Source organism: Microtus pennsylvanicus, chromosome 14 (assembly GCF_037038515.1).
Source record: "Microtus pennsylvanicus isolate mMicPen1 chromosome 14, mMicPen1.hap1, whole genome shotgun sequence".
NCBI classification, from domain to species: Eukaryota; Metazoa; Chordata; class Mammalia; order Rodentia; family Cricetidae; genus Microtus; species Microtus pennsylvanicus.
The window spans coordinates 43,109,544-43,135,416 of NC_134592.1; the positions used below are offsets into that span (position 1 = coordinate 43,109,544).

The 25,873-nt window shown below is 44.8% G+C and overlaps 1 protein-coding gene across 4 annotated transcripts in view; it reads right to left on the reverse strand.

Moving 5' to 3' along the window:
- Daam1 (dishevelled associated activator of morphogenesis 1) overlaps positions 1-25,873 on the reverse strand; it is a 157,323-nt gene that overhangs the window by 16,939 nt on the left and 114,511 nt on the right. For 2 of the 4 annotated variants that reach the window (XM_075948883.1, XM_075948882.1), the window contains exons 9-19: positions 25,301-25,367; positions 24,955-25,072; positions 24,485-24,623; positions 24,161-24,219; positions 20,573-20,760; positions 19,782-20,081; positions 19,367-19,474; positions 13,225-13,254; positions 12,059-12,165; positions 4,877-4,961; positions 518-624 (exon numbers count right to left, since the gene is read on the reverse strand). In XM_075948883.1, coding sequence (XP_075804998.1) covers positions 518-624; positions 4,877-4,961; positions 12,059-12,165; positions 13,225-13,254; positions 19,367-19,474; positions 19,782-20,081; positions 20,573-20,760; positions 24,161-24,219; positions 24,485-24,623; positions 24,955-25,072; positions 25,301-25,367 — 1,308 coding nt within the window. The remainder of the gene's footprint in view (positions 1-517; positions 625-4,876; positions 4,962-12,058; positions 12,166-13,224; positions 13,255-19,366; positions 19,475-19,781; positions 20,082-20,572; positions 20,761-24,160; positions 24,220-24,484; positions 24,624-24,954; positions 25,073-25,300; positions 25,368-25,873) is intronic. The other 2 variants (XM_075948885.1, XM_075948884.1) reach the window with 1 other exon arrangement.

The window sequence follows — 25,873 nt, forward strand, 5'->3', positions numbered from 1 at the left end:
TCATACACCAAACCCAATTACAGAACAGGGCTGCTCCAGGGGGTTCCTGGGAAAGTGTTCAGAAAGCTTGCCGAGACCCCATGGAAGAGTACCGTGACTGATAGCGATGTTTGCCTATGTCTTAGTCATTGTGGGGGCTCAATGTTAACATTGCTAGAGTCTCTAACTTTTCAACAAACCTGAGATGTCATGGTATTAGGATGCTGAGCTATTATCCTAAGACATCAAAGTGTTAGTGAGAATGACCCAGGGAACTTTACAACACAATAAAGACAGAGCACATGAGCCCACGGGCCCCAAGGACAGCTGCAAAGACACTCGGACACTGGCTCACCCAGGGCAAGAACTTCCCACACAAGCAAAGAACACATTCCATACAGCTCCAATTTGGAAAGATTTGAGAACTAAACCATACTGTAACTGGGCCAAGCTATTTATCTAGAACTGAAGTTTAGAAGTAAGTTCCTCACTCAGGCAAAGGGCATCTCTCATTTCCAGGGTCTTCCAACTAACTCACCGGCTCATCTCAAACAGGAACCGATCAGCCTTGGCCATCCTGTCCAGCTCGTGTTTATGCTCCTCTAGAAGGTCAATGTCACTTTTCTCAGGAACAAATTTCAAAAGCTAAAAGTGCAAGCATGTATTAAAGGGTTAGAAAAGAAATCTTGGCAGTAGGTTTTTATCCTTTCAGCCAGTTTGCTACAAGATGAAACTCTAACATTTGCTGAGGTTACAAGCCCTGCTAGCTGGGGATCAAGGCATAAGAAACGGCTATTTACATGCTGACTTGATAGCAGCTTTAAGTTGGCCCAAGAAGCATTTTCTATTCTCTAGCACCTTCCAAATAAGAACTGTTGACATTTCCCACCAGTATGCTTAGCAGGGCCCTAGGGAGTCGACCCTCTCACTAGAAGACCAGAAAACTGAGTCTCTGTGGAGAGTCAGCCCACAGCCTGCATTACAGAGCACGCGCACATAATTGTCAGGAACAGAACCCAGGTCGCTGACTCCCAGAGTCCTACACATTTTTTTTCCTGTTATATCATGATGGAATGAATAATTACATTTGTGTTTTTCATTCAATTTGCTTATTTTTTCTGTTCCTCTAATTCCACCTTCTTTGTTGTTTCAGGTAGAGCTCAGTGAGGGAAACGATGGGAATATTATATTTTTATTTCATATTTTATTTTGGAGGATGAGAATGAGAAATGGGAAAAAGAGCAACAATATGGGAAGCTGAGTTACTAGCCTGTGTGTCTAATTGCTGTTCAAAGCACACACATTTGCAGGGTTGTGTTTGTTGTGCAGATGTGCATGCAGGCTGGTTTCTAGATCAGATGCTTCCCTCCCCCCCATCAAAATGAGATCCTCCCCATAACGTGATGTGATTTGAGGTACTCATTTGATAGGCTTTCAGATGTGAGCTGGAACTCATGAAAGGCAGTTGGTCCAGGAGCCGCCTGCAGAAAAGGAGAACTGGCATTACAGAGAAGAAGGCGTTGCTGGGAGGCGGCACTCCACTAAGAATATGTTCGGGGGCTGAAGAAAACCCGCACTCAAGGGATGAGGACACGGGGAGGAGGAGCCTGGAAAGGAGGCAACAGAGGTTCAGTTGGAGAAGCTATGTGGAATCACATGTCTGTCTAAGACAATGTTTACTATGGAGTAAGTGGAAAGGAGGCAACAGAGGTTCAGATGGAGAAGCTATGTGGAATCACACGTCTAAGACAATGCTTACTATGGAGTAAGTGGCATTCATTTCGGACATCAGCAAGAAACCAGTGAAGAGAAGAGCTGCCAAGCGTCCTCTGGCTTGGGTGACAGAGAAGCTGCAATGTCCTCAGCAATCGCAGTTTAAGAGAGGTGAAGAAGAGGAACAACAGTGGACTGAGTAGACAGGAGGAGAGGACGAACTGGCTGTCCAGAACCTGGAGTCCCAGGAAGAGAGAGACAGCAGCACTGTGTGTGCACTCACTGAAGATGGAGAGCTCAGAGGGTGAGCTAGCAGCCAATCCAGATGGGCTCCTGACTAGAAGGAACGGATGTTCAGGGCATTAGGAAGGACAGCTCCCCTGCCCTAAAGGGGCAGAGGGGCGATAAATGAAAGCAGATGCCAGGTATGTTTCTAGGTATTTCTGTTGCCAGGCTCAAATGGTGACACCGAATAGGACATAGCTTCTTGTTCTTCCTCTGCATAGGGAAGGTTGTAGCTCAAGGAGAAAAGAAGATGAAGGTGTTCCTTTCCTTTTAGTTTGGAGTTTTGTCTTCTACGTTAGGGACCTCACTTCTGGTTTAGACACCCTTCTCCCCTTTGCCAGGCTCGCCACTGGTCTATGATTAGGGAAACACCACCACTCCATGTCTTCTGTGACTTCCAAGAGCACAGGAGGAGGCATGTGGAGAGCCTCAGCCCTTTGCCAAGCGGAGGCAAGTGACACACTGTATGGGGGTGGTTTCCCAGGGGAACGGAGCTAGGGAAGCACCTGGAAACGGGAAACATGCATTCTGAGAAGAGGGGCTCACTGACTTCAGCCATGGCCTACACAGCAGCCACCAGCAGTGCGCAGCACGGAATGCCTGTGATCCTCATGCAGGCCTACACAAAGGCAGCATGCAGCACGGAATGCCTGTGATCCTCATGCAGGCCCTACACAAAGGCAGCATGCAGCATGGAATGCCTGTGATCCTCATGCAGACCTACACAAAGGCAGCATGCAGCACGGAATGCCTGTGGCCCTCATGCAGACCTACACAAAGGCAGCATGCAGCATGGAATGCCTGTGGCCCTCATGCAGACCTACACAAAGGCAGCATGCAGCATGGAATGCCTGTGGAACCTCTTGCAGGCTCCACACAAAGGTAAAGAAAAGCGGTATAAACATCGGTCTCGAAGAGAGGCACGTGGAAGAACACCAGGCAGAAGGACAGTATAAAGAGGAGGGAAGGAAAGAGCGTGGGAGCGGAGCAGAGAGCAAGAAGCTCACAGAATTATCAGGAGAGACCAGGTCAAAAATGTCCTTGGCCAGATGCTGCATCAGTGGACAGACTGTCTCCCTTGTTTATTTGGAGTATGTCTTATTTGCACCGCAAGCCCTTTTGGCAGAGCTTTGCAATCCTTTCCCTCAAGGAGGAATTTTGCTGGATGCAGTTTCACAGTAAACAGATCCTGTAGAATTTTAAGCAAATGGCCTTGTCATAGAGGCTAAGGCAGAAGGACCAAAGCAGCTTTGCACACAGTTCTTCACTCCTAGAAGTGACTTGAAGGTGGGGTCCCCCGGAAGCTGGGGCAGCTGTGTGGTGAGAGGAGGAAGAACAGGGATCTGGAGGCACCTCTGAACTGGGGGCGGGGGCACTTTAAACTGTGCATTCACACGAAATCACAGGCGACATGAGGAAAGAGTCATTAATTATTTTGAAAATTAAATAAAAAATTTAACGGCAGCCTGATAAGTTGCTCTGCTGCCAAGTGTGAGGGTCTCACTCGGGACAACTCCAGCAGCAGTTCTATCCTGTTCTGAGTCTGTTGTCTTCCATGATTTCCGTGGCAAAATGCACACAAAGACGGAGGGACAATCCACGAAGAGTGATCTCACCACTCCAGACACAAGACAGCCTAGACTCTCAGAGCTGAGTATGTACACGGTTGCTATGGTGAGCCTGTAGTCATGGTTGCTGGTACCCACAAATGACCTGCAGTGAACCTGGCTCTGACAAACACAAACCTTAGACCCGATCACTCAAAATCCAATTGTGTCCCAAGGATGAGAGACAGAAAGGAAGAATATCCTTACAGCCATTGGTTACCACAAAGCTCAGACACTTTCAAGTTCCAAGGGACCAGGGGGGCAAAGACAGATAAAAATTCTTGGAATATGATATAGTCAGACACACATGATATAGTCAGAGTGGCTAAGCAGAAATGCAGCAGAACAAATCACCCATTAAACTGGGTAAGATTTCTATCTGGGACACTTGATGTGGGCTACTTATGTGTAATTACCACAGGCTAGCCCTGGAGTTGTGATTTACTGCCATTTATGACACAAGATGCCACATATAAAAGAGACATGACTTAGCTTCAGGAAACAACTCAGTCCCCATAGGACAGGTGTGACTGCGCAGAACAGGTGTGACTGCGCAGAACAGGTGTGACTGCCTAGAACAGGTGTGGCTGTGCAGAACAGGTGTGACTGTGTATGTAGAACAGGTGGCTACGCTAGGGATTTAGTAGAGGCTTTTGTGCTTGTGAAAATAATGAGCCAAAATGCAAATTTAGTAATTAATAGTTCGCAGAGTAGTTTTTGATCTGAGTACTCATGAAATCTTTAACACTCCGTTGAAACACATTTTCCCACTAATCCCAGCAGAATTTTATGAGATATTAAGACAATAATTTAAATGAAGCTTAAGGGACAGACTCTAACATTGTGGATCCTGGGCATTTGGCAGACTTGTTCAGGATCTTGTTTTATTTTTACTTTCGAGAGTGAGGATAGAGTAGGGACTGGCATGCGACATGGGAGCCTTCAGACACCAGAAAACGGTGTTGGACCTCCTTCAGCTGGAGTTACAGGTGATTGTGACTTAGTCACTCAATGTAGATTCTGGGAACTCAGGTCCTTAAAAGAGCAGCAAGCGCTCTTAATCTCAGAGCTATCTCTCTATCCCCGTTTTACAACCTGCAAACTTCCTTTCTCAACTATCGTTCTGGGGAACAATGAGAGAATAAAGACCCTTTAAGGAATGCATGGGGGTCAGGTTTGGCCTTCTCAATTCAGAGATGAGACAATAATCTATTAGCAACAGCAGATTCTCTCAGTATCTTCTTGGCAGCTGATAGTATTATTTAGGCTCTGAAAGCTGTCTGGCAGCTCACCTGTTCTAACATGTCCTTGGGCAGATCCTCCTGTTCATCCATTGTTAGAATTGCCCGCTTGATTTCATCATTGGATAACTTCAACCTGGAGAAAGCATATTTTATTCTGTTAATAACATGGTTGTGATTGTTACAATTTAATACAAGACGACTCACTCCTCTACACCAGCTGCCGATTTTCAAGTATGGTTTTTCTCAAAATCTCAGCCAAGGCTTATTTCTTGACAACAGAGAGAACTAAAAAAGGATTCTGAAACAGCTTCAACATTCTTTCAGGGCTCTTTAATGTTCTGCTGACACAGGGACAAGCTGCCACGTTCTATCGTCTGCCACGGGGACAAGCTGCCATGTTCTATTACTAGTTTCCTTAGGGAAAGCTGGAGGTGGGGGAAAGTGGGAATAATGGTCTTACATCCAGCACCCACAAACTGGGGGTAAGAGGAGAGAATTCAGCCTCTGACCTCACTGCATGTCAGGGGAGTTCCAGGGGTGCTGCCAGGTGAAAAATAGATTTTGATATGTTTGGAAACCATACACGTGCTTATAGAGTTGAGTGCATTATATATAAAATGAAATTCGTGATCACTTCATAGGTAAGGAATTTTCATATATTTAATCTCATTTAACTGTGAAAGTAGCTGTGACAGTCTATTTTTTGTTTGTTCTAATTAGATAAACAGGCTCAAGATGGCCAGGGATTTGCTCAGGGTCAGACAGGAATTGATGGTATCAGTGGCCAGTGAGATGGCTCAGCAGGCAAAAAGCAAGCAAGCTCAAGCCTGCTGATCTGAACTAAATGCCTGGAACCTGGGTAAAGGTGGAAGGGGAGAACTGACTCCACACAGTTGTCTGCTGACCACTTCAGGTGTACCACAGACATACCATACACTACAGGTGTGCCACAGACATACCATACACTACAGGTGTGCCACAGACATACCATACACTACAGGTGTGCCACGGACATACCATACACTACAGGTGTGCCACAGACATACCATACACTACAGGTGTGGCAGAGACATACCATACACTACAGGTGTGCCACAGACATACCATACACTACAGGTGTGGCATAGACATACCATACACTTCAGGTGTGCCACAGACATACACTACAGGTGTGCCACAGACATACCATACACTACAGGTGTGCCACAGACATACCATACACTACAGGTGTGGCAGAGACATACCATACACTACAGGTGTGCCACAGACATACCATACACTACAGGTGTGGCACAGACATACCATACACTACAGGTGTGCCACAGACATACCATACACTACAGGTGTGGCACAGACATACACTACAGGTGTACCACAGACATACCATACACCACAGGTGTGCCACAGACATACCATACACTACAGGTGTGCCACAGACATACCATACACTACAGGTGTGCCACAGACATACCATACACTACAGGTGTGCCACAGACATACCATACACTACAGGTGTACCACAGACATACCATACACTACAGGTGTGCCACAGACATACCATACACTACAGGTGTACCACAGACATACCATACACTACAGGTGTGCCACAGACATACCATACACTACAGGTGTGCCACAGACATACCATACACTACAGGTGTGCCACAGACATACCATACACTACAGGTGTGCCACAGACATACCATACACTACAGGTGTGGCACAGACATACACTACAGGTGTGCCACAGACATACCATACACTACAGGTGTGCCACAGACATACCATACACTACAGGTGTGCCACAGACATACACTACAGGTGTGCCACAGACATACCATACACTACAGGTGTGCCACAGACATACCATACACTACAGGTGTGCCACAGACATACCATACACTACAGGTGTACCACAGACATACCATACACTACAGGTGTGCCACAGACATACCATACACTACAGGTGTGCCACAGACATACCATACACTACAGGTGTACCACAGACATACCATATACTACAGGTGTACCACAGACATACCATACACTACAGGTGTGCCACAGACATACCATACACTACAGGTGTGGCACAGACATACCATACACTACAGGTGTGCCACAGACATACCATACACTACAGGTGTGCCACAGACATACACTACAGGTGTGCCACAGACATACCATACACTACAGGTGTGCCACAGACATACCATACACTACAGGTGTGCCACAGACATACCATACACTACAGGTGTGGCACAGACATACACTACAGGTGTGCCACAGACATACCATACACTACAGGTGTGCCACAGACATACCATACACTACAGGTGTGCCACAGACATACACTACAGGTGTGCCACAGACATACCATACACTACAGGTGTGCCACAGACATACACTACAGGTGTGCCACAGACATACCATACACTACAGGTGTGGCACAGACATACCATACACTACAGGTGTGCCACAGACATACCATACACTACAGGTGTGGCACAGACATACACTACAGGTGTGCCACAGACATACCATACACTACAGGTGTGCCACAGACATACCATACACTACAGGTGTGCCACAGACATACCATACACTACAGGTGTGCCACAGACATACCATATACTACAGGTGTGCCACAGACATACCATACACTACAGGTGTGCCACAGACATACCATACACTACAGGTGTGCCACAGACATACCATACACTACAGGTGTGCCACAGACATACCATATACTACAGGTGTGCCACAGACATACCATACACTACAGGTGTACCACAGACATACCATACACTACAGGTGTACCACAGACATACCATATCAGCTCCATATTATATATAAAAATGCAAGTGATGTGTCAACATCACACAGCTGCCTTACAACACAAATGCCCTCTCCTAGTTAGCACCTTACACCAAAGGACCGATGTTGGAACACAAAACTGCTTTCTGTTTTTGTTTTTATCTGCCCATAAATTCAAATATAATAATTTAATTAGGAATTTGTATTTTAAGTCAGGATAAGAAACAACTCACTTTAAAACACAACCGTAATGAAATTTAAACATAAAGAATGTTTTTATTCAATATAAGAAGAGTCATAACTGGGGCAAAATGCTTCTCTCGGTTGGAACAACAGAATCTGGAATTGTCTGCTCTATCTGTACACATAACAGTCACATGTCTTTCTCCTCCAACCTAACACAGGTAAGGGAATGTGGGGTATCCAGAGAAACAATCCACGGAAGGCTCTGGGTGGAGTTCCTGGGCACAGCAGGGGCTCAAGGGTACTCAAGGCAGATCTCTCTCCTGGAGAAATTCTAAAAAGTGATACTTTTTGTAACCCTAACAGGCACATGCCGTGAGTAGATCATTTAAGCAGTACTCTGTGTGGTCACTGTCACTTCCCAATTCGTATCCACATTATTCCACCCAAGTTTCATCCCTATGCATGACAGAATGAGGCCCAAGGGAACTGAAAAAGAACCGGAATATGTATCCCTATCTCCAAGGTGATTATAACTTTTGGGAGGGCTGGGATATCACCAGCAAAACTCTTATGACACAAGGCACACACTCCACCCATCTCACAAACGACCTGCAAGCTGAGTGAATGGATGGAGGACTCTCACTCAGGCAGAAGGATAAAGACCCTGTCCTAATTAAAACTCCCGCCCTGCCACGCCAGCTACACTTGCTGCACGCACCAATGAGCAGTAAAGAGAAAACAAATTTGGGGTGCTACTGTTCAAACAGCATTGTCTTCCATCTCATGTTCTCAAATCAAAATATATCATCTAGGCAAAACTACCAAACTGACCATTTGACAAATACAGTCCACCTAACCCCCCACCCAAAATCTGGGCTGTGGTGCCATCTTCACCCCATGCTGAATACAGACAGGCTGGCCCTGGCACAATCCTTCAGCTGTTTCAGCCATCCTGAGATAGTCACTGCCTCATGAGCTTGCTCACCAGAATAACACGATAGAAAATCCACACCAGCAAAGTGGAACAACTTAGCTAAGCTGGTCTGCATGAAGAATACAGAGGAGACACAGCAGCAGCACCAGCTCTTCGCTGTCAAGGCGCTGGGTAGCCCTTGGTTTAGGACATTACAGGCTCTTGAGTCAGTTTAAGCACTGGTACCATAGTGTGGCCACACAAGGCAAAGGAAAGGGCAGTAACTCGAGACTAAAATTGCCACCACTAAAAACCAGCCAGCTGGAAACCACCAGAAGGGCCTTGCTTCTTATGACTTCATTGCTTCATCCCTGGGCTTGTGCGTGCATACGTGCCACAGCACATGCGTGGAGGTCAGAGGACAGCTGTGGGAGCTACCTCTCCCTCGTCGTGTGGGTCCCCGGGACTGAATGCTCATTCGTAGGCTTGGAGACCCCAATGAGGGCCCCCATCCTGCTCACAGGAGAAAACTAAATGAGCTCTGTGTCTTTTCACACCAGGTTGAAGAAATTACTTTGAGCCATTCTGCTTTGCATTTAAAAACAAAGGGGTTGAAACCCAGAGTGAGAACAAGAGTCAAAGGCATGGGGTTTGACTTTCACTAGCTACTCTGATGGAGGGGCTTGTCTTTGAAATTGTATATATTTATGCTTCTCAATTTCCAGAGGCTGTCTGGACAAAACTTTCTCTTCATGTGGCCCACAAAGAGACTCGAGACTTTAATGAACGGGATTTAGAAAATTTACCTGTTAACAGAACACTGTGCACGTGGCCTGCTGGATCAGACAGAGAAACCCTACCTCGGGAGTAAGGGGCGGGGAGTGCATGCCCTCCAGTGTGGCTCTACAGCCCTCCAAGTCATTGGTGTCATCTGTCACCCTCAGAATGAGCCTTTAATCTCTGTAATTCAAGGACCCTGTGGATTCTAGCCCTGCCTTGCTCTAAGAGATGGGCAGTGCTCTTGGTGTGTGGCAGGGTGACAACTTTTTGAGACATCAACTTCCACTGTTCTTCAAGGCAGGGAATAAAGCAGCCACCTTAAAATCGTATTTAACTTGGCTTGTTCTGCTTGGGGATTTAAAAAGTTTGCTCAGAGAATTGGACCATTCAGAGATACTTACAACATGCTAGGGATGGAAGGCTAGGTCAGCCTCGGCTCTTTTTCAGCGGGTTTAAGGCAGACCCTCCTAGTTAATAAAGTAACTCTGTGGTTTATGACACCCTGGTTGCCATGTCAAGAGAGGAACTGGGAAACAACAACAGCTGTACTCAGGAAGAGGTCATTTTGCAATACAGACCTGCCTCTGAGTTTCTTTTTCCCCTGGTGTGGGAGAGTCTACTCCACCCACCTATGTTCTGACCTATCAGGCCAAGCAGTTTCTTTATTAATTAACCAATAAAAGCAACAGATAGACATATGACCTTCCCACATCACTCTATTTAAAGGTGTCTCTTCCTTCTGCTCCTAAGAGCTTCAAGTGACCTTGGGAAAACCTACTTAGCAAGCACTACACAGGAGTCACCTGCTTTGGGCTCTAAGCCAGGGGGTAGCAGGCTCCTTTACCTAACTTTCGTAGCTCATAAGGAAGCCATAAAGGATATCTAAAGTGGGCATATATTTGAAAATACAGCACATGGAATAAGCCAGAGCCCTTCACTGCCATAGATATTGGTATAATGATTGTTAAGAAACAAATCCCTGTCAGCAAGACAGTAGATGGACGGAGCCTTCAACACTATTGAGATTCAGAGTAATGTCTCTCTTTGTCAAGCTGTGTTGAAAGTGCTCCAGACAGCAACACACAAGGTATAGGCAGAGATATTCAGATCAAAACAAAATAACAACAACTTGGGGCTGGAGAGATGGCTCAGCAGTTAAGATCACTGGCTGCTCTTCCAGAGGATCCATGTTTGCTTCTCAGCACCCGCATGGTGGCTCATAACCACTCAATCCCAGTTCAAGAGGATCTGACACCCTTTTCTGACCTCCATGGGCACCAGGCCTGCATATGGTGCACAGACATGCATGCAGGCAAAACACTGAAACACATAAAATAAATCTTAACAACAAAACAACAACAACAAAAACCTTTTCCCAACTCTTCACTTAATTTTCCAATCAGGAACGGTATTTGGGAAACAATGGTGACAAAATAAATTATATGCACCGTGGAAGAAAGTAAGCAGCCCTTGCAGTGGAGTTGTCTTAAAGCAGATACTTCATCTAAGTTAGGCATGGTTCATGGAGCCCAAGTGAGGATAAACACAAAGCCCAGCCATTTCTATAGCTTCCAGCCAGAGCAGAGATGAAATGCTAACGGGGTGGCTCAAGTTACCTTACAAGTTGCATTAAAATTCAGGGATCTCATGAAGGCTCAATTTCTCTTCCACTAAAGGAAACATTTGCTCCTTAAAGTAATAGATACCCGGCCAACAATCAGGCTTCTATGCTGTTCCAAGCCGTGGCTCTCTGTGTTCAAAGCCTCAGTGTATGGCCCGTTAAGTAACAGGACTCCTCTTCATCTTAGTGCCCTCCAAGAGAGTCACCTTACACCAGCCTCAATGCACATATAACATTTTTCTTAGTCCGCAGCTCGTCCTTTTAGTTCCCAACATCAGCATCCTTTACACCTTCCCGCACCTCAACAGCATTAGTTATCTTTGCCTAGCTACACACCAAAAAGCTACTCGCAATACGGAATGACCTAAAAACATTGCCGGAAGTTGCAATCATAATTAAGGCCCCCAATTTCCTTTTTTCATTTCAAGTTTTAAAGTCTTAAAATTTATAAGTTATAAGAAAGATTTCTGAACAAGCCTGAATTGGCTAAGTTAATATCTCGCTGAGATTTGGGATTTACATATCTTTATAAAACAAATCACTCAAAAAGATAATGAACTCGAGTAATGTTAAAATATAAAAAGGTGATTTTACAGAGCAAAACAGGAAAGCATCAACACAGCTCCTGACTCTGTGTGAGTGTGACTTGAGGAGTAAACTGTCTCCACAATTAGGAAATATCAATGCATGTCAGTTCACTTCTTAGGCTTCTGGAAAGGAAACACCAAGGCTGGCATCCAGCCCGAGAGACCTCACCAGGAAAAGTAACGCCAAGAAGTGTCACTCCCCCTTTAACAGCGCGGCTTCAATGACCAGACTTCAGTACAAAGTGAGTAAGGCGAAAGCACAAACGCGTGGTTCTGAGCGAGGAGCAAAGCTGGTCCTACCAGCAATGTTTACTCAGCACCAGCAGTACCTCGACAGAAGGATGTTGCAATTCTGAGCTCTCCGACCATCAATCACTGACAGTTCTTTGACTTTAAGTTTGGAACTCAGTGTGTCATCAATGGCATCTGTTTCTTTCTGGAAAGAACACGAGAGAAATCCATCAGAGTCAAACGGGGACACGCAGACTTGAGACGCATACTTTTCTTCCCCGTCTCTGTTCCCGCACACACAATGCTCACATACACATATGGGTTGAGCTGAGATGATGAGGCAACGCAGGGAAGGTGGTGCAACCAAAACAAAGGCTACTGTCTACCCAACAAAGAAAATAAGAAAAGCTGACCACCCACATTTGAAAGAGCGTTATTTGGAGGAACAAAATGCTTCCAAGTTGAAGTTGTTAACCGTGCATAAATTATCAGTGAGGGATGCTGTCCCTTTGTTCCTCAAATCTCTATGGACAGCAGACAAGAGAACTGTCACCATGAATAAAGCTCAGCAGAGTCTTGTTATTTCTGGTCCGGTCATTTGCAGGGCCCATTCACCCCAGAACCATTTGCAATCCTTAGCAGCCAAGAAAGCTGAGCAATAAAACCCTCAAACACCTTCATGTGTAACAGGAGTTTCCAAAGGCCAAACACACCTCGCAATTCCCAAGCCTGACAGAAGGACAATGAAGAGGGGGCTTTTTGTTCAGTTATCTGAATTAACAATCAAACACTTCTTGCATATTTTATTTGCATATTCATTCATGATGGCCAGACATAATTAAGTGAAGCAGGTATAAAACAATGCAAAATAAATGTGAATGTATCATATTAATGCAAGGTTCAAGGTGAAAATATAGAATAACTTGGTAAGTAGCCAACTTATTTCATTAGTAGTTAGAGACTTTTAAAAAAAATGCATTATGACATTTAAAAATATAAAGAAAACAGAAAGATTTTGAACTGTATAACAGTTTAGGAAGCAAAGGCAATTTGGACAAATAATGGAGCACCATGGGGGTAAACAGCAAAGGTCTTTTGTGCTCAGATTTCAGGCATACTTCTAGAAAGTCCAGTACGAGTCAAATCTCAAAGATGTATTACCCAGGTATTGAATTACACTATCTAACAAGATAACCAGGGGACTTCAAGCTTACAGTGAGCCAAGGAGTTATGTTAAGTAAGGGTTACACAGTAGCTTACTTACCTGCTTGGAGTTACTGTTCACAAAGAACTCCTACAGCCATGGCAGAGGCATAGAAAAGCAAATCAGATACATGCAGTTCAGAAACGACAGCAGCAAACAGGGAAAGTCAGGGCAGTCAAGGAATTGGTGGTGCAGGCTAAGAGAGCAAGGAGGCATTTCCTGCCTTGCAGTCACAAACACAAGTGAGCCAGTCGGGCTGAAGATACGGAGGAAGATCCCAGTACAAGGAAGGCATGGTGTAAAGAAACACAGCAGATGGCATTTGCTATATACCATTTCAAGTGTAGCAAATCAAATTCAGAAAAGAAAAAGGCTTAGAAGGACAAGTCAGGAATACAACAAGTCCTCAGTCACCACATTGAAGCTTTACTTGAAGCAGAAGATTGTCAATTAAATTAATCAGCACGATCAAACAGTTGCTATTGCTATAGAACATGTGTTTTCCTTTTGGTGGAAATGACCTGCATTCTTGTATCATAAGGGAGAGTTGAGAAAAGCAAGTGGAACAACTTAAGTAAGACTAACTCGAGTACCTTAGAGGGTTCAAACCATGGCAGCAGGTGCTGTGGGAGGCATGGGGAAAAGCCCAGAACATGCCATCGAGAAGCCGCTGGTGCAGCTATTGGTAGGCGTGACTCGGCGGTCTCTGGGCTGGTCAAGCACACAAGCCCATCAGCTTCTTCTTGAAGGAGCTTTAGAAAGTGACAATGGGAAGGAAGTGCTAATGGCATGTTACAAGAAAGCAGCAGCTTTTCTTCCATGCTTTTACGGGGCAGGAATGAGCAGAGTTTCGGTGTGCAAAACACGTTGCAGCTTTTGGGCCAACTGTGTGTACACTAGCATTTGCTCAGCAGATTCCTTAAGGTCTCCCTGGTCTCGGCAGCACTGCCAAGGTTGATTTTATACAGATGAACTGTTTCGCTTAATTCTTCTAGTGGGAAGCAGAAGGCATGCTCCCCTTGGTCTGCTCCCACTAGGAGGACTACTTCTCTGGAAAGGCATTTAAGAAGTAAGCTGATAACCGCAAGAACCTTTCTTCTGCCTGATATCCCAGTTCTCTTTTGCCCTTGTTATGACTCAGATTTTCTACTCTGAAGCTCTGTAGGATTCTTCCAGTAAAAGCAGTTTTAGGGGCAGAAGGCTATGGTAAAATGAACTCTATAAAGTCAACTTAACCAAAGAGAGAAGTACTACTTTTGATTAGATACTGCTCTTATTGTCTATTCTGCAAAAAAGAAAATTTTATGAAGCTTCTGGCAACTCGTGTTCTACGTTAAATTCATTCACACTGTTGGGAAATGACATCTGACCTTTGGTCCAACAATCTATGGAGTCATTTGCTGAGTCTATGCATCTGTTACTATTGTGATGGTAAACGTGATAGTGAAGTTAAATTTCCTATGCAGTACCTGACACATCTCTACGAGCCCCAAATCTAGAAGCAAACACAAGACACAATTATGTTAGCTTTAGAACTGACAAGTCACTTCCCCATCTGCTCTTCTGGCGGAGTGGTAGGGTAGCTGGTCTGGATCTTCCATTTGTACCCGTGAGCAGCAATAAGCATGGCAGCTAATAGCTAAGCGATGCAGCTCATCTTTCCAGAGACGCTGAGGAACACCATATGAGGGCTTGGTAACTGTTGGCCTGAAGACAACACTTCTTTGAAGACCCAGCAATTGCATATTACCAACGAAAATCACAAACAGGATGGGTTTCACTAGGCGCAGCCCACTGGAAATAATGACACTCCCAGGTTCACTCCAAGTATGGCAAGATTCTGTTTGAAACCTTGCTTCCTCAGAAATCAAAGGGTAATATAAATGATCTTGAAACATAAGTAGGAAGTTTCTATTTGCATTTTCAGAGACCAATGCCTGTAAACTACTATAAACGCCTTCACAAAGAAATGATGGCTCACCCTGCACAGATAATGACCCTCACATGAATGGGTCTTAATCCTTTCAAGTTGAAAAATATGCTAATATTTACATACAATCTTGTACTTGATAATTCTTACCATAGAACAGGTATAGACCCTCAAACTACACTTAAACATTACGTTTGTTTCTTTGTTTTTGTGTATGTGTACACATATGTGTACACATGTGTGCGTGGGTACAACCATGCCACAGCATATGCATAGAGTAAGAAGGTAACTGAGCAAGTCTGCTCTCCCCTTCTACCATATGGGTCTCGGGTTTGAACTCAGGTCATTGGGCTTGGGAGTAAGTTATTTTTCCTGTTGAGCCATCTCTCCAGCACTACAGTTTTTTGTTTTTTAATAAAAAAAAAACCCAACAACACTAGTCACAGACTTTCTTGTCTTTAAGTTCTAAGAATTGTGATGGCTGGGAGCTGGAGCTATAGCTCAGTGGTAGAGCACTTGCTTAGTATGTATGTATGTATGAAGCCCTAGATTCTATCTCCAGTACTGCAACGCCAAGGCAAAATGAGAAAACTGACATTGTTGAAGAAAAAATTACATTTTTTTCAATGTGAAAATTAGATGCAGATTAACTTAACTTTAAAAAATAAAAATAGAAAGGAAAAGTTCTTTGATTATTCATAAGGAATCTGTAGATCACCTGATTATTCCAAATGAGACCCTGAAGGACTTACAGTACGATACTCTAGCAGTAGCAGTAGAGCTGGAGAACGGAGAACAGAGCCTGGGCCCGTAGCTTTCTTTTGTTCCCTAAATCAAAGGATGGAGGCTTTGAAATGCTATACTATGTGGTGAACATAGACTCCTAAAAGAAGAGCTGTCCTCAGGCCAGGGCAAGGAGGAGGGAGACACTGTGAGCTGCCAGTGGGGGCTAGAGAGCAATACTCCCTTTAGGCAAATACAGTATCTTTAGCTCATTTTCCCTCTATCCAACTGCACAGACATGAATTGATAGCATGTCAGGATGAAAATTCCCCTTTACAGATGTGAGGACATTGAACTGTATCTTAATAAAACTATTACACAGCATCCAATGTTAGGTATTAAAACCTAGTCTCTTGTGGCTGACCTGGAGATCTTGTTTAATGTAGTTCCAATAAGGAAAAGGTCTTGAGATGCAAGGAATTGACTTTCAAATGAACTTGCGGAATGTGCACAGGGGAATAGCCGCATGCTATTAAACTCCATTTCATGGGCGGCATAAGCTTACATAATCGGCTCTCTACACTTTTAATGCATGCACTTAAAAAAAAACCCCACTCTTCCCAGTCTGGCAGTGGTGATGAATAAACCACAGATTAGAGAACAAAGGGAAACCGAGAACTCTGCACCTGAGTGTCACCTGTTGGGATACCGACTACATACTAAGTCCTGTTTTCAGTTTCTGTAATGTAAGAGTGTTATGTCTCTCCTAGAGCTGGGGTGAGAACTGAATAAGAAGAGAAGGACAGAAGCTCCTTGAGCACTGAATTTTAGAGCTGATGTGATTAAGAACTGTTATATCATTCCCAGTGCCAGAAACATAGTCAGGTTTCAACAGTGGCCGCCATCTTGGTCCCTATGACAGTTACAGTTTTCTCCATCTCTGCTTTATACTATAATTATATTGTGGCCTATGAAAAGGTTGAATGCATTGATGCATTTGAATCCATTGACACAGTTCATACATAAAGGAGACAAGCTAAACACTAATTTTTAATAATAATAATTTTCAAATCAAATTGACACATTTTGTATGTATGTATATAAATAAATATAGCCAAATTTATATATTTATTTAGATGTGTGTTTACATATACATGCAAGTATACATTCCCAAAGCGTTATTCCTTATTTAAGTTATGCTGATTTGATACTGCTGAGTTATCTTAAAATTATGCTGAGGGTCTTAGGTATTGATGTTTGTGTGTTCCTAAGCCTGCCTGAAAGATTCACCTATACAAACAAGTAGCTGAAGTCCAGAATTTGATCAGTTCCACAGCTTTATAAAAAGGAAAGAGATGCCACAGAAAAAGATGGGTTCTCGGTATTCATTTGGTACTAAAAGTAAGAGCAGTTTAAATGTGGTGGTAATTGCACAACATGTTGCCATGCCTGGATTGAGCATGCGCAGGTCTTTGATGTTGTGTTCTGGGATGAGGGAATGGTCCAGTGACAGGCATTCGAACCTATTTACTCTGATCTACATATTACAATGAAAATGCCTGTAGCTTTTCATTTTCTGACTCTCAACAATGCAAATGCAAAGAAACAGCTCAAGTTACCTTCATTTGAAAAATAAAGCAATGGTTTATCTTCTACTTTTATAGCAGGAGGGAACATTTAAAATTCTCAAGTAGAGCAGTGTGTTGCTGGAAATGGTGATGCCCTACCCTCTTCACCAGTCTAGCCATGTTAAGAAGAACTGAAACCTTCTGGTCCATCCTGTCAGGGATGACTACTGACTACTTAAACAGTAGTGGTTGCTAGGAGACAGTTACTTGGCTACAGAGCTTTCTGCAATTGTGTCTCCCAGAACTCTTGAAAACTGTCCACATATTTGTCCCCGAGCATTTTGGCAGCATCCTTCTGTACGTTCTGCTGAGAGCCAGTTAATGACAAGGCTTGTGAACTCGGATCTTTCAAACACCTGCCTCCCTCACAAATGCAACCGACGTGCTCAGACTTGAGTTGCACTGTGTGGAATACTTGCTGCTTTCCCTCCACCTCATCCACTTTTCTGAGTCTCCAAACCTTCACCTCAGACAGCCTGAAGTGCAAAAGAAATGGGACTAATGCTCAGATCGGAGGATTACTTGAATTATTTGAAAATTTCCTAAAATTTTATGCCAAGATGCAGGGGTCTCTGTCCAAGGACATCAGAGAGAGAGAAGAGGCACACAACAGCCAATCAGGGACAACTATGGGCAGAGCGGCTACAGGCCAAGGGCTCTCAACACACCTTCATTTGTTCTCTGAACAACCCCTCACCTCCCTTTTCGTCACCTCCTCTTAACCTTGTGCATACAGCACTCAGCATGGTGGCTTCTTACTTATGAAGGAGCTGGCTGAGGGCTTCGGCTCTAGGCTCATTAACACCATGGCAGGCAACTGACTTTACTTCCTTGCTCAGACGCTCACCCTCTTTTCCAGCAGAGTCCTCTAGTGAATAACACCCCACCTCCCAGGAAGATACACCAGGAACCATCTTCAGAAGAATCCCAGCCTTCTTTCTCTCTAGCCTCTGTCCATCTCCTTGGTGCCTAGCACTTCTGAGACAGTCTTTCTGAGGGTCTGAGCCAAAAGAGCCAATCAGGAAGTCTTCGGCTTGTTTAAGGATGCTCCACCCTGCTCATGATTCATGCAGGAGTCAGGCTGCCAGGGAGCCCTCAGGAAACCCCTGTGCAGATGCCAAGCCCTTGTGTTTGCCCATCTGAATGCAGTGTGCACTGTTCACAGGTCCTCTAGTCTGGCTTAAGAATCTCTTTCTTCATACTCCCAGGCTAAGTTTTCCCTGGTCTGGAACTCTGATTGATTTTGCCGCACCTTTTCTTTGTTCCCCTGAACTTTCTATATCTAGATAGCTACCATGTCCTAACTTTTAGACTATATTTTAGGCCTTTGGAGGAAGCCCTCTAGAGCAACAAGCGAGTCTATATAGATGTGACCAAGGCTCATACAAGGAAGCTACCCACGAGGCCTCATCAGCGAGTGTAGGCAGGGGGCACCACACCGCAAGTTCTTGCTGCCATTATGGAAGTGTTAGTAGTAGCTTTTCTGGCTCTACCGGTATCGTTGACATTTCCACACTTGTTCAGCTTGTGAAGCCCTACTAGAGAATCTATAATGTTTATGATGTTTGGTTAAAATGCCTCTGGAGATTCTATTTAGCTGCCAAATTATAGGTTTTACAAAACCCCATACTGCTAAAGAGTCCATCTGGTCCAAAAGCATTTTGGTTCTGAGACTAGCCATTTGATATTTAACTCAGCCCAGAATGGTTTCAGAAACAAACACACTATTTCCCTAGGTTCACACGCACTGATGGGCCACTGGACACACACAGGGACATGTAGTCATGCTGCTTTGTAGGAACACACTAGGGGACACCAAACAGCATGAGCACTGACGTGCCCGTATGTCATGGTTCCGGCAGACGGCCCAGGGATCATGCATAAGGACACAGAACTTTGGGGCATCTGGAAGGCATGTTACCTGCTGTCTTTGGTAGGCAGAGAAAGTTCTTTCTAGGTCTTCAAGGTCTAGAATTTTGAAAACTTTGGTATCATCGATTTCGGTCCATACTGTTCCTTCCAATTTGTTCTAGAAACATCAAGTTCACAAGGTCTATGATTGGCAGTCATACAGAAAAACAGTTGATTTTTTTTTAAAGTACTACTACTATTCCAAATTTTTAATTTTACAGGATGCTTCAGTGAACTGGCTTGAAACCATGTGTAACTATTTTAGAGACATTACCGACAAGCCCAGGAGCTGGGGAGAATACAAGATGGTCAGGCTATCCAGCAGCAGGGTCACCCTCGCCCCCCCCCCCCCCCCCCGTGAGGACACTGAGTTGCAGGTGCCATCCATTGACCCATTAATGGGAAATGCAGACAAATGGCTTTACCTCGGGCAGCTTCGACCAGTTGAAGGACTTCAGCGCGTTGGTGGGCTGGGGAATGTTTTTCTTCTTGAGTGTCAGGCTTATAGGAGCACCAGGAGGTGGCAGGATTCCACCTAAGGGAGGCGGCCCTGGGGGAGGCGGAGGACCCCCAGGAGGGAGGGGAGGTGGTGGGGGAGGAAGTGCCCCACCAGGAAGGAGTGGGGGTGGTGGGGGAGGGAGAAGAGATCCTAGGCCAGAGGAAGGGAAGGGTCCCCCTGGGGCTCCAGGTGAGGGTCCTCCGGGGACTGAAGCACAGACAGCTCTCTGGAAAGAGAAGATCAAGAAGAATCAATGAGAGAAGAAAATATATCGAATGACTTTAAGAATCTAATCTCACTAAGAAACATGTAACAGAGCACCGTATTTCTCAGAATGTGGGTTTCAAGGGTGGATATGCCATATGGACTTTCCTAGGCCCTCATGCCTTTTGACACACAGTGCATAATTGTGGAGCCTCTGTCTCTCTGTCTCTCTCTCTCTGTCTCTGTCTCTCTGTCTCTCTGTCTCTGTCTCTCTCTTCATGGCAGCCCTTTTCTACTAATGTGGTTTCCTTTGTTCTTAGGACAGGACTCATGGTCAAAAGTCAACCCCAAACCACCTCTGCTGCCTAAGCCACAGGATGTTGGTGGTTCGAGTCCACTGCTGAGATCAACTGCGAAACATTACAGAGCTCTTTCCTACATCCTACTTCAGGGCAACAGAGACCCCCAGAAGAAAAGGGGTAGACAGGAGGCCAGGTCTCAGCCCTTGCTCACCCTGTTGAGCTCATGGAGCTGCGCCGTGAGATCTGCCACCTGCTGCTTGACTTGCTTGTGCTCGGTTGTCTCCTTCTCAAGCTTCTCTTTCATCTTATTCAAGGTCTGCATCATTTCTTCCTTCTCTTGGGTCTTCGCGTCACATTCTCTCTCTTTCTTCTCCAGCTTCTGCTGCAGCTCATTGTGCTCTACACAAGAAAACAGGACATGAAAATGGTCCTCAGAGATGGAGCATTTTCTTTAAAAGATAAAAAAAAAAATGGGTTGAGGATGATGAAGAGATTGTGGGTCAGTCTGCCCTAGGCATCAATGTTCTTCCCCAGGGAGGGGCAACTCAAGACCAAAACAGTGCTCACGCTGGGAAAAGACCTCGTACAACGAATTTAGTAACGGACATTTTGGTAAAGACTAAAGAAGAGGTTCTAAAAATGGAGGTAAAAAGAGTATGAGCAACTTCTCACAGAGAATGGTACCTTAAGTCTGAGTCCTGACACAGAGGTGGTCTCACAGCTACACTAGAGGAACTGGCTATTAAGAGAAAACCCCTTCTCACAAACTAGAAATGGGTCAGAGAGAAGCCAGCACTGGTGAATGAACTTTGCCAGCTTGTGTCCCGCTAGCAGGAGAGATTCTGTGCTTGCAGACAGCTGGGGGAGGCCTGGTGTGCACTCTGAAGCTGGGTGATGTCTCCCTGCCCTGTTGGAAGGCTATCAGAAGTACTTGATGCTTCTGGCAATCAATTATCAAAACTAGTCGAAGCCAATGTTATTGTCTCTGTATTCAGTATCTTAAGGGTGGCAGTGTTGTTTAGGCACGGGGGCCACAGGGCTGTTATTGCTGACTTCCCCAGTGTGGTGTCATGGAACAGAGGCATTTAATTCAGTGTTATGATGTTCATCTTGCCAGTGAATACAAGCCTGTTGGCAGGAGTGATGGGCTTCGCACAAGAGAAATAATGAAGTCTAGGCTGCAGATTTTTTATTTCAAATACTTGCCCTCAGTGCCTCTTTTTCTATCAACACGTGCACTGGGGATACAGCCCACTGAGACTGCGCTGTGCACAGCTGGTCTCTACTTCTGAACTTGATAACACGTTCAAACCCTTACTGTCTCTTTCAGACCCTCCCTCTTCTGTGGCTCCCCACTGGAACTTGCAGGAAGGTGTGAGCCATTAAAATCCTTGCATTTTGTCAGCTTCCAAATAAAAGAAGACAAACCTTCAATCACAATCACCACTCCCCTGACACCTGACTTCCAGCCCACATCTAGAATAACCTATGTGCTCCACTTCCCCTCTTCTACCTCCATTTCATTCATCACTGGGAAAGAAGAGATTAGGAACGTTCCTTCCCCTCTTTTGTCACTAGGTTTTGACAAATCTGGCTATGCCTAAGATTCAGTGAGAGGTCATAACATCTCAAGATTACTGTCCAAAGCCCTCTGCAAGCAGTCTATACAGTAGCTGGGGGCAGGGCTTAGGTTAGAACGGGCTCGCTGATGATCCTGAGGCGAGGGCAAGTCTGTCTCCCAAAGTGACATCATTTACTATCCATTCACTGAGTATTGACATCTTCCAGAGTCCTGTGCTCCACAGACTTCCCCCTCAAATATTCTTCCACTTTTAGGTCCAACCAACTTCCTATCTCCTCCTTTGAAATTGTCTAAGATTTGATCTAACTTTGCCAGCTGAAGCTTCCAGAAGAGAACTCATTTTACCTATAATTTCTCTTTTCTTCTGTTGTATGGTGACTTCACTCATCACCCCACTCTTCCCATCGGCCTTGAATACTTTCTCCTATGGCACCCTACCACCCAACCTGTAATGACTTCTATCATCTGCTGTGTAATTAATATGTGCCCGACACTATGCTAACTTTGTTTCTTTTCAATTTAATCTTCACAGCAACCTGTGAATAAGGTTCATTGCCCATGCTGTGGAAAAGGGGATCACCAAAGGGGAGGAGAGGAGATTTCACTGCTCACAGGTAGGGGGCTGGAGTTCAGACTCCCACTGAGAAGCCAGCACAGTTCAAAACACCAGAGATGCTCAGGTGTCCCCTAAATGATATGGCTGGACAAGTCAAAAGCTCATGTCCCAAGTGCCCTTGACGGTAAACCTACACACTGTAGAGTGCACTCTTCACCATCTACTCACTGACTGCTCCCATCTGCTTTTGGTAGCTGGGGTAAAGAACATGTCCCAAAGCATCCTATGGGGGAAAGGGTGCATTCTATCTTATATTCCAGGTCACAATCAATGAGTGAGCTTGGAGTGCAAACCACAAAGCACTGCTTTCTGGCTCTCTCAGGCTCACAGTCAGCTGCCTTTCTTATACAGCTCAGGCCTACCTGCCTAGGGATGGCACTACCCACAGTGGGCTGGGCCCGCCCATATCAATTTTCATCAAGAAACCGCCTCAAAGATATGCCCATAGGCCAATCTGATGGAGTCAACCCCCAAATGAGTCTGCCTCAGATAATGCTGGGCTGTGTCAGGTTGGCAGCTGAAGCTGACTAGAAGGCGGATTGTGCTCTCTTTAGCTCAATCTCTCTTTTTTATCTTAGTCTTAATCAGTACTTCTCTTCATTCCATCCATAGTGGATTCCGGGATATATATAAAGATCGTCTGAGAGCAATGTGGGTAAATACGCACAGGGGGCAAAGAGACCCTTGACTCCCCTGGTGGCTCTGAGGAAATGCGGTTGACACCTGGTTCGGAACACCGATGCTGGGTGAATGTGGCTGTATGCCACTGGCTGTGACTGAATGACTCTGATGGGAAGAAGAAGAATCCATCATCCAGTACGGTGAGGAGTGGGGGAGGGTGATTTTAATTTGCTAAGATTCTGAAGGAGAGGGAAGCTGCATGCTTCTGCAAGTGGCTGGCACCAGGAGGAACACAGCGTCTCTCCCGTCAGAGACGGAGGGATAGCAGCGAAGGCATATTCCAATACAATGAGTGGCTGGCCTGCTAAGGTGCATCACGTATTTCCACCACGGCTACTGATTTTCCACATGATGTCTCTTTCTAGGACTGGCCACCTTAGAACCACGAAGAGAAGAGAACTGCCAATACCAAGTTGCCTGGGCTTTTGTGCTGAGTCTGAAGAAATCCCAGGCTTCTTGTTGTATTTATTCAGACCCAAGTGAAGTGCAGCTGTTGGGTGGGGGCTTGCATGCTCAGTAGCTTTTAAAGAATCTTGAACTAATGGATTATTTTTAAAAATTAATTATACTTGTGTGTGTGTGTGTGTGTGCTTTCTTTCTACGATGGGGGTCCCAGAGATCAAACTCAAGCTGCCAGGCTTGGTGGCCCTTATAAAAATGACAACAAAACCTCCCACACTTTGTTTTCAACTAATGAATCTGAAACAGCAAATGCTACAATCTTTTCTAAAATACTTACGGGGATAACAAAAGGATGAAGTACCTGGGAAACAGCAAGAAAACTAAATGGTTGGATTTGAAAAAGTCGACACAAAATGCCCTAAGGTGTGAAAAGGGAAGTGAACTGGAGCCGCGACGCCAACTCCCCGAAGCCCAGGCCAACTAAGCAGAGCCACACCCGCCAGGGCCTTGCCGTTTACCTTTTCTCATTTTCTCTGCCTGTTCTTTCCACTGCTTAACTTCATTTTCATTAACCAACCTGTAGAATAGTTAAAGGGATACTCGTTACAAAGAACAAAACATGTCCATTGCCAAGCGTGTTCTCCTTGGGCTCACAAATAGTGCACTGCACAGAATCCTCAGTGAAACCCAGGTGTAATTTAGCCATATTTCATGTGCTTATTTGTAACTCATTTGGACCCCAGGACATTCCATCTGTCTCATCATCATTCTGATGCAGGACAAAGTGAGTATCTTGCATTGCCATCATGATCTCACAGACACCAAGATGAGAAGAGACTTACATTCTGACGACGTTCTTAATGTTAAAGTTTTCCAAAGGTGTGGAGTCGGGGTCCTGTCCTTTGTCATTCTGGATAACTATTTGCTGTATGATTCTGTCTAGCAGTAGCCAGTACTGAACTGTGTTACCACTTCTCTTGTCTAAACGGAAAAGAGGGAGAGAGACCATCTTCAAGCTGTTTGTAAATGAGGGTGAGCAGTTTTCAGCTGTGGGCCCCTTGGAGCCCAGGTTTGATCAAGAGGCACTCCCCACACTCCCTTTCTACATTGTTGTGAGGCATGCATTTATTTTGAAATCAAAGTAAATTATAGGTCATTTCATTTTGAGGATTTCATAACTGCCCCTGATCTGTGAGGAAACAAACACTGGGAAGCCACAAAGCTGAGGCTTAGGGTCCCTGGTATGCACCCAATCTAGTTAGTGCTGTGGATGCTGCCCACTCTCCACAGTGCCCACAGTGCCTGCACTCACAAGGCATCTGGAGGCAATGGTGCAGGATGGACATGAAGTGAGGGTAGGCTTCGCTGTGAGTCAGCCGCTTCCTGGTCAGCTCAAACATCTGAGTTGCACTTTTTGTGTCTATGTGAACCTAGTTTATAGGAAAAACAAATCTGAATTAGACATCAATTTCTTAATTCCCCTGACACAGGAGTGCACACCATACAGATACAAGTGGATCCTGCTCCTTAGGTAGCAAGAACAGGGCTTCGACTCTGCTCGCAAGCTGCACTGGTCCACACCAACAGAGAGCAGACATTTTAAGAGGCAAACCCTATGATCTGATGAGTCGCATCAGAATAATTATAAGAATACATACCAGTTCAAATCTTTTGGCAAATTCTAGTTCATCTTCATTTCGGAGCATTTCAAAAAAGTCTAAATGCCTGAAAGGTAATTGAACAAAAATTAGTAAAAGTGGAACATCTCACGAACACAAGCACAAAGGACTCAGCATGTTCGAGTACAGGCCCAGACTACTGATGTAATGCCATCACTGGGGTGGATACAGGAGCAGCCCTAGTTCAACCAAGCTTGGGCTGCAGAGTGAGGGCTGGTCTCAGAAACAAAGGCAAGGGATGTAGAACAATAGGGAGTAATTGCCAAGTAATTAAGGCAATTAACATGTAAGGTCCTGGGCTTGACCCTTAGCCCAGCAAAGAAAACTTAAAAAGGCCCTTCCTGATTTTTAGAGCTGTCTACAAAAGAAACATGGTAACAAAAAATTGAATGCCTTTGCTTAATCATGTTCTTTCTAAGGAAAAGACAAAACAAAACACTAGTTAAATAGATCATAGTAAGAGAAAAAAATGGAAAACTTAGGGCAATTATCAAATGAATAAATGCTTATCAAATCTCAAAAATATCCAGATTCCACTAGCTGACTCCTTCA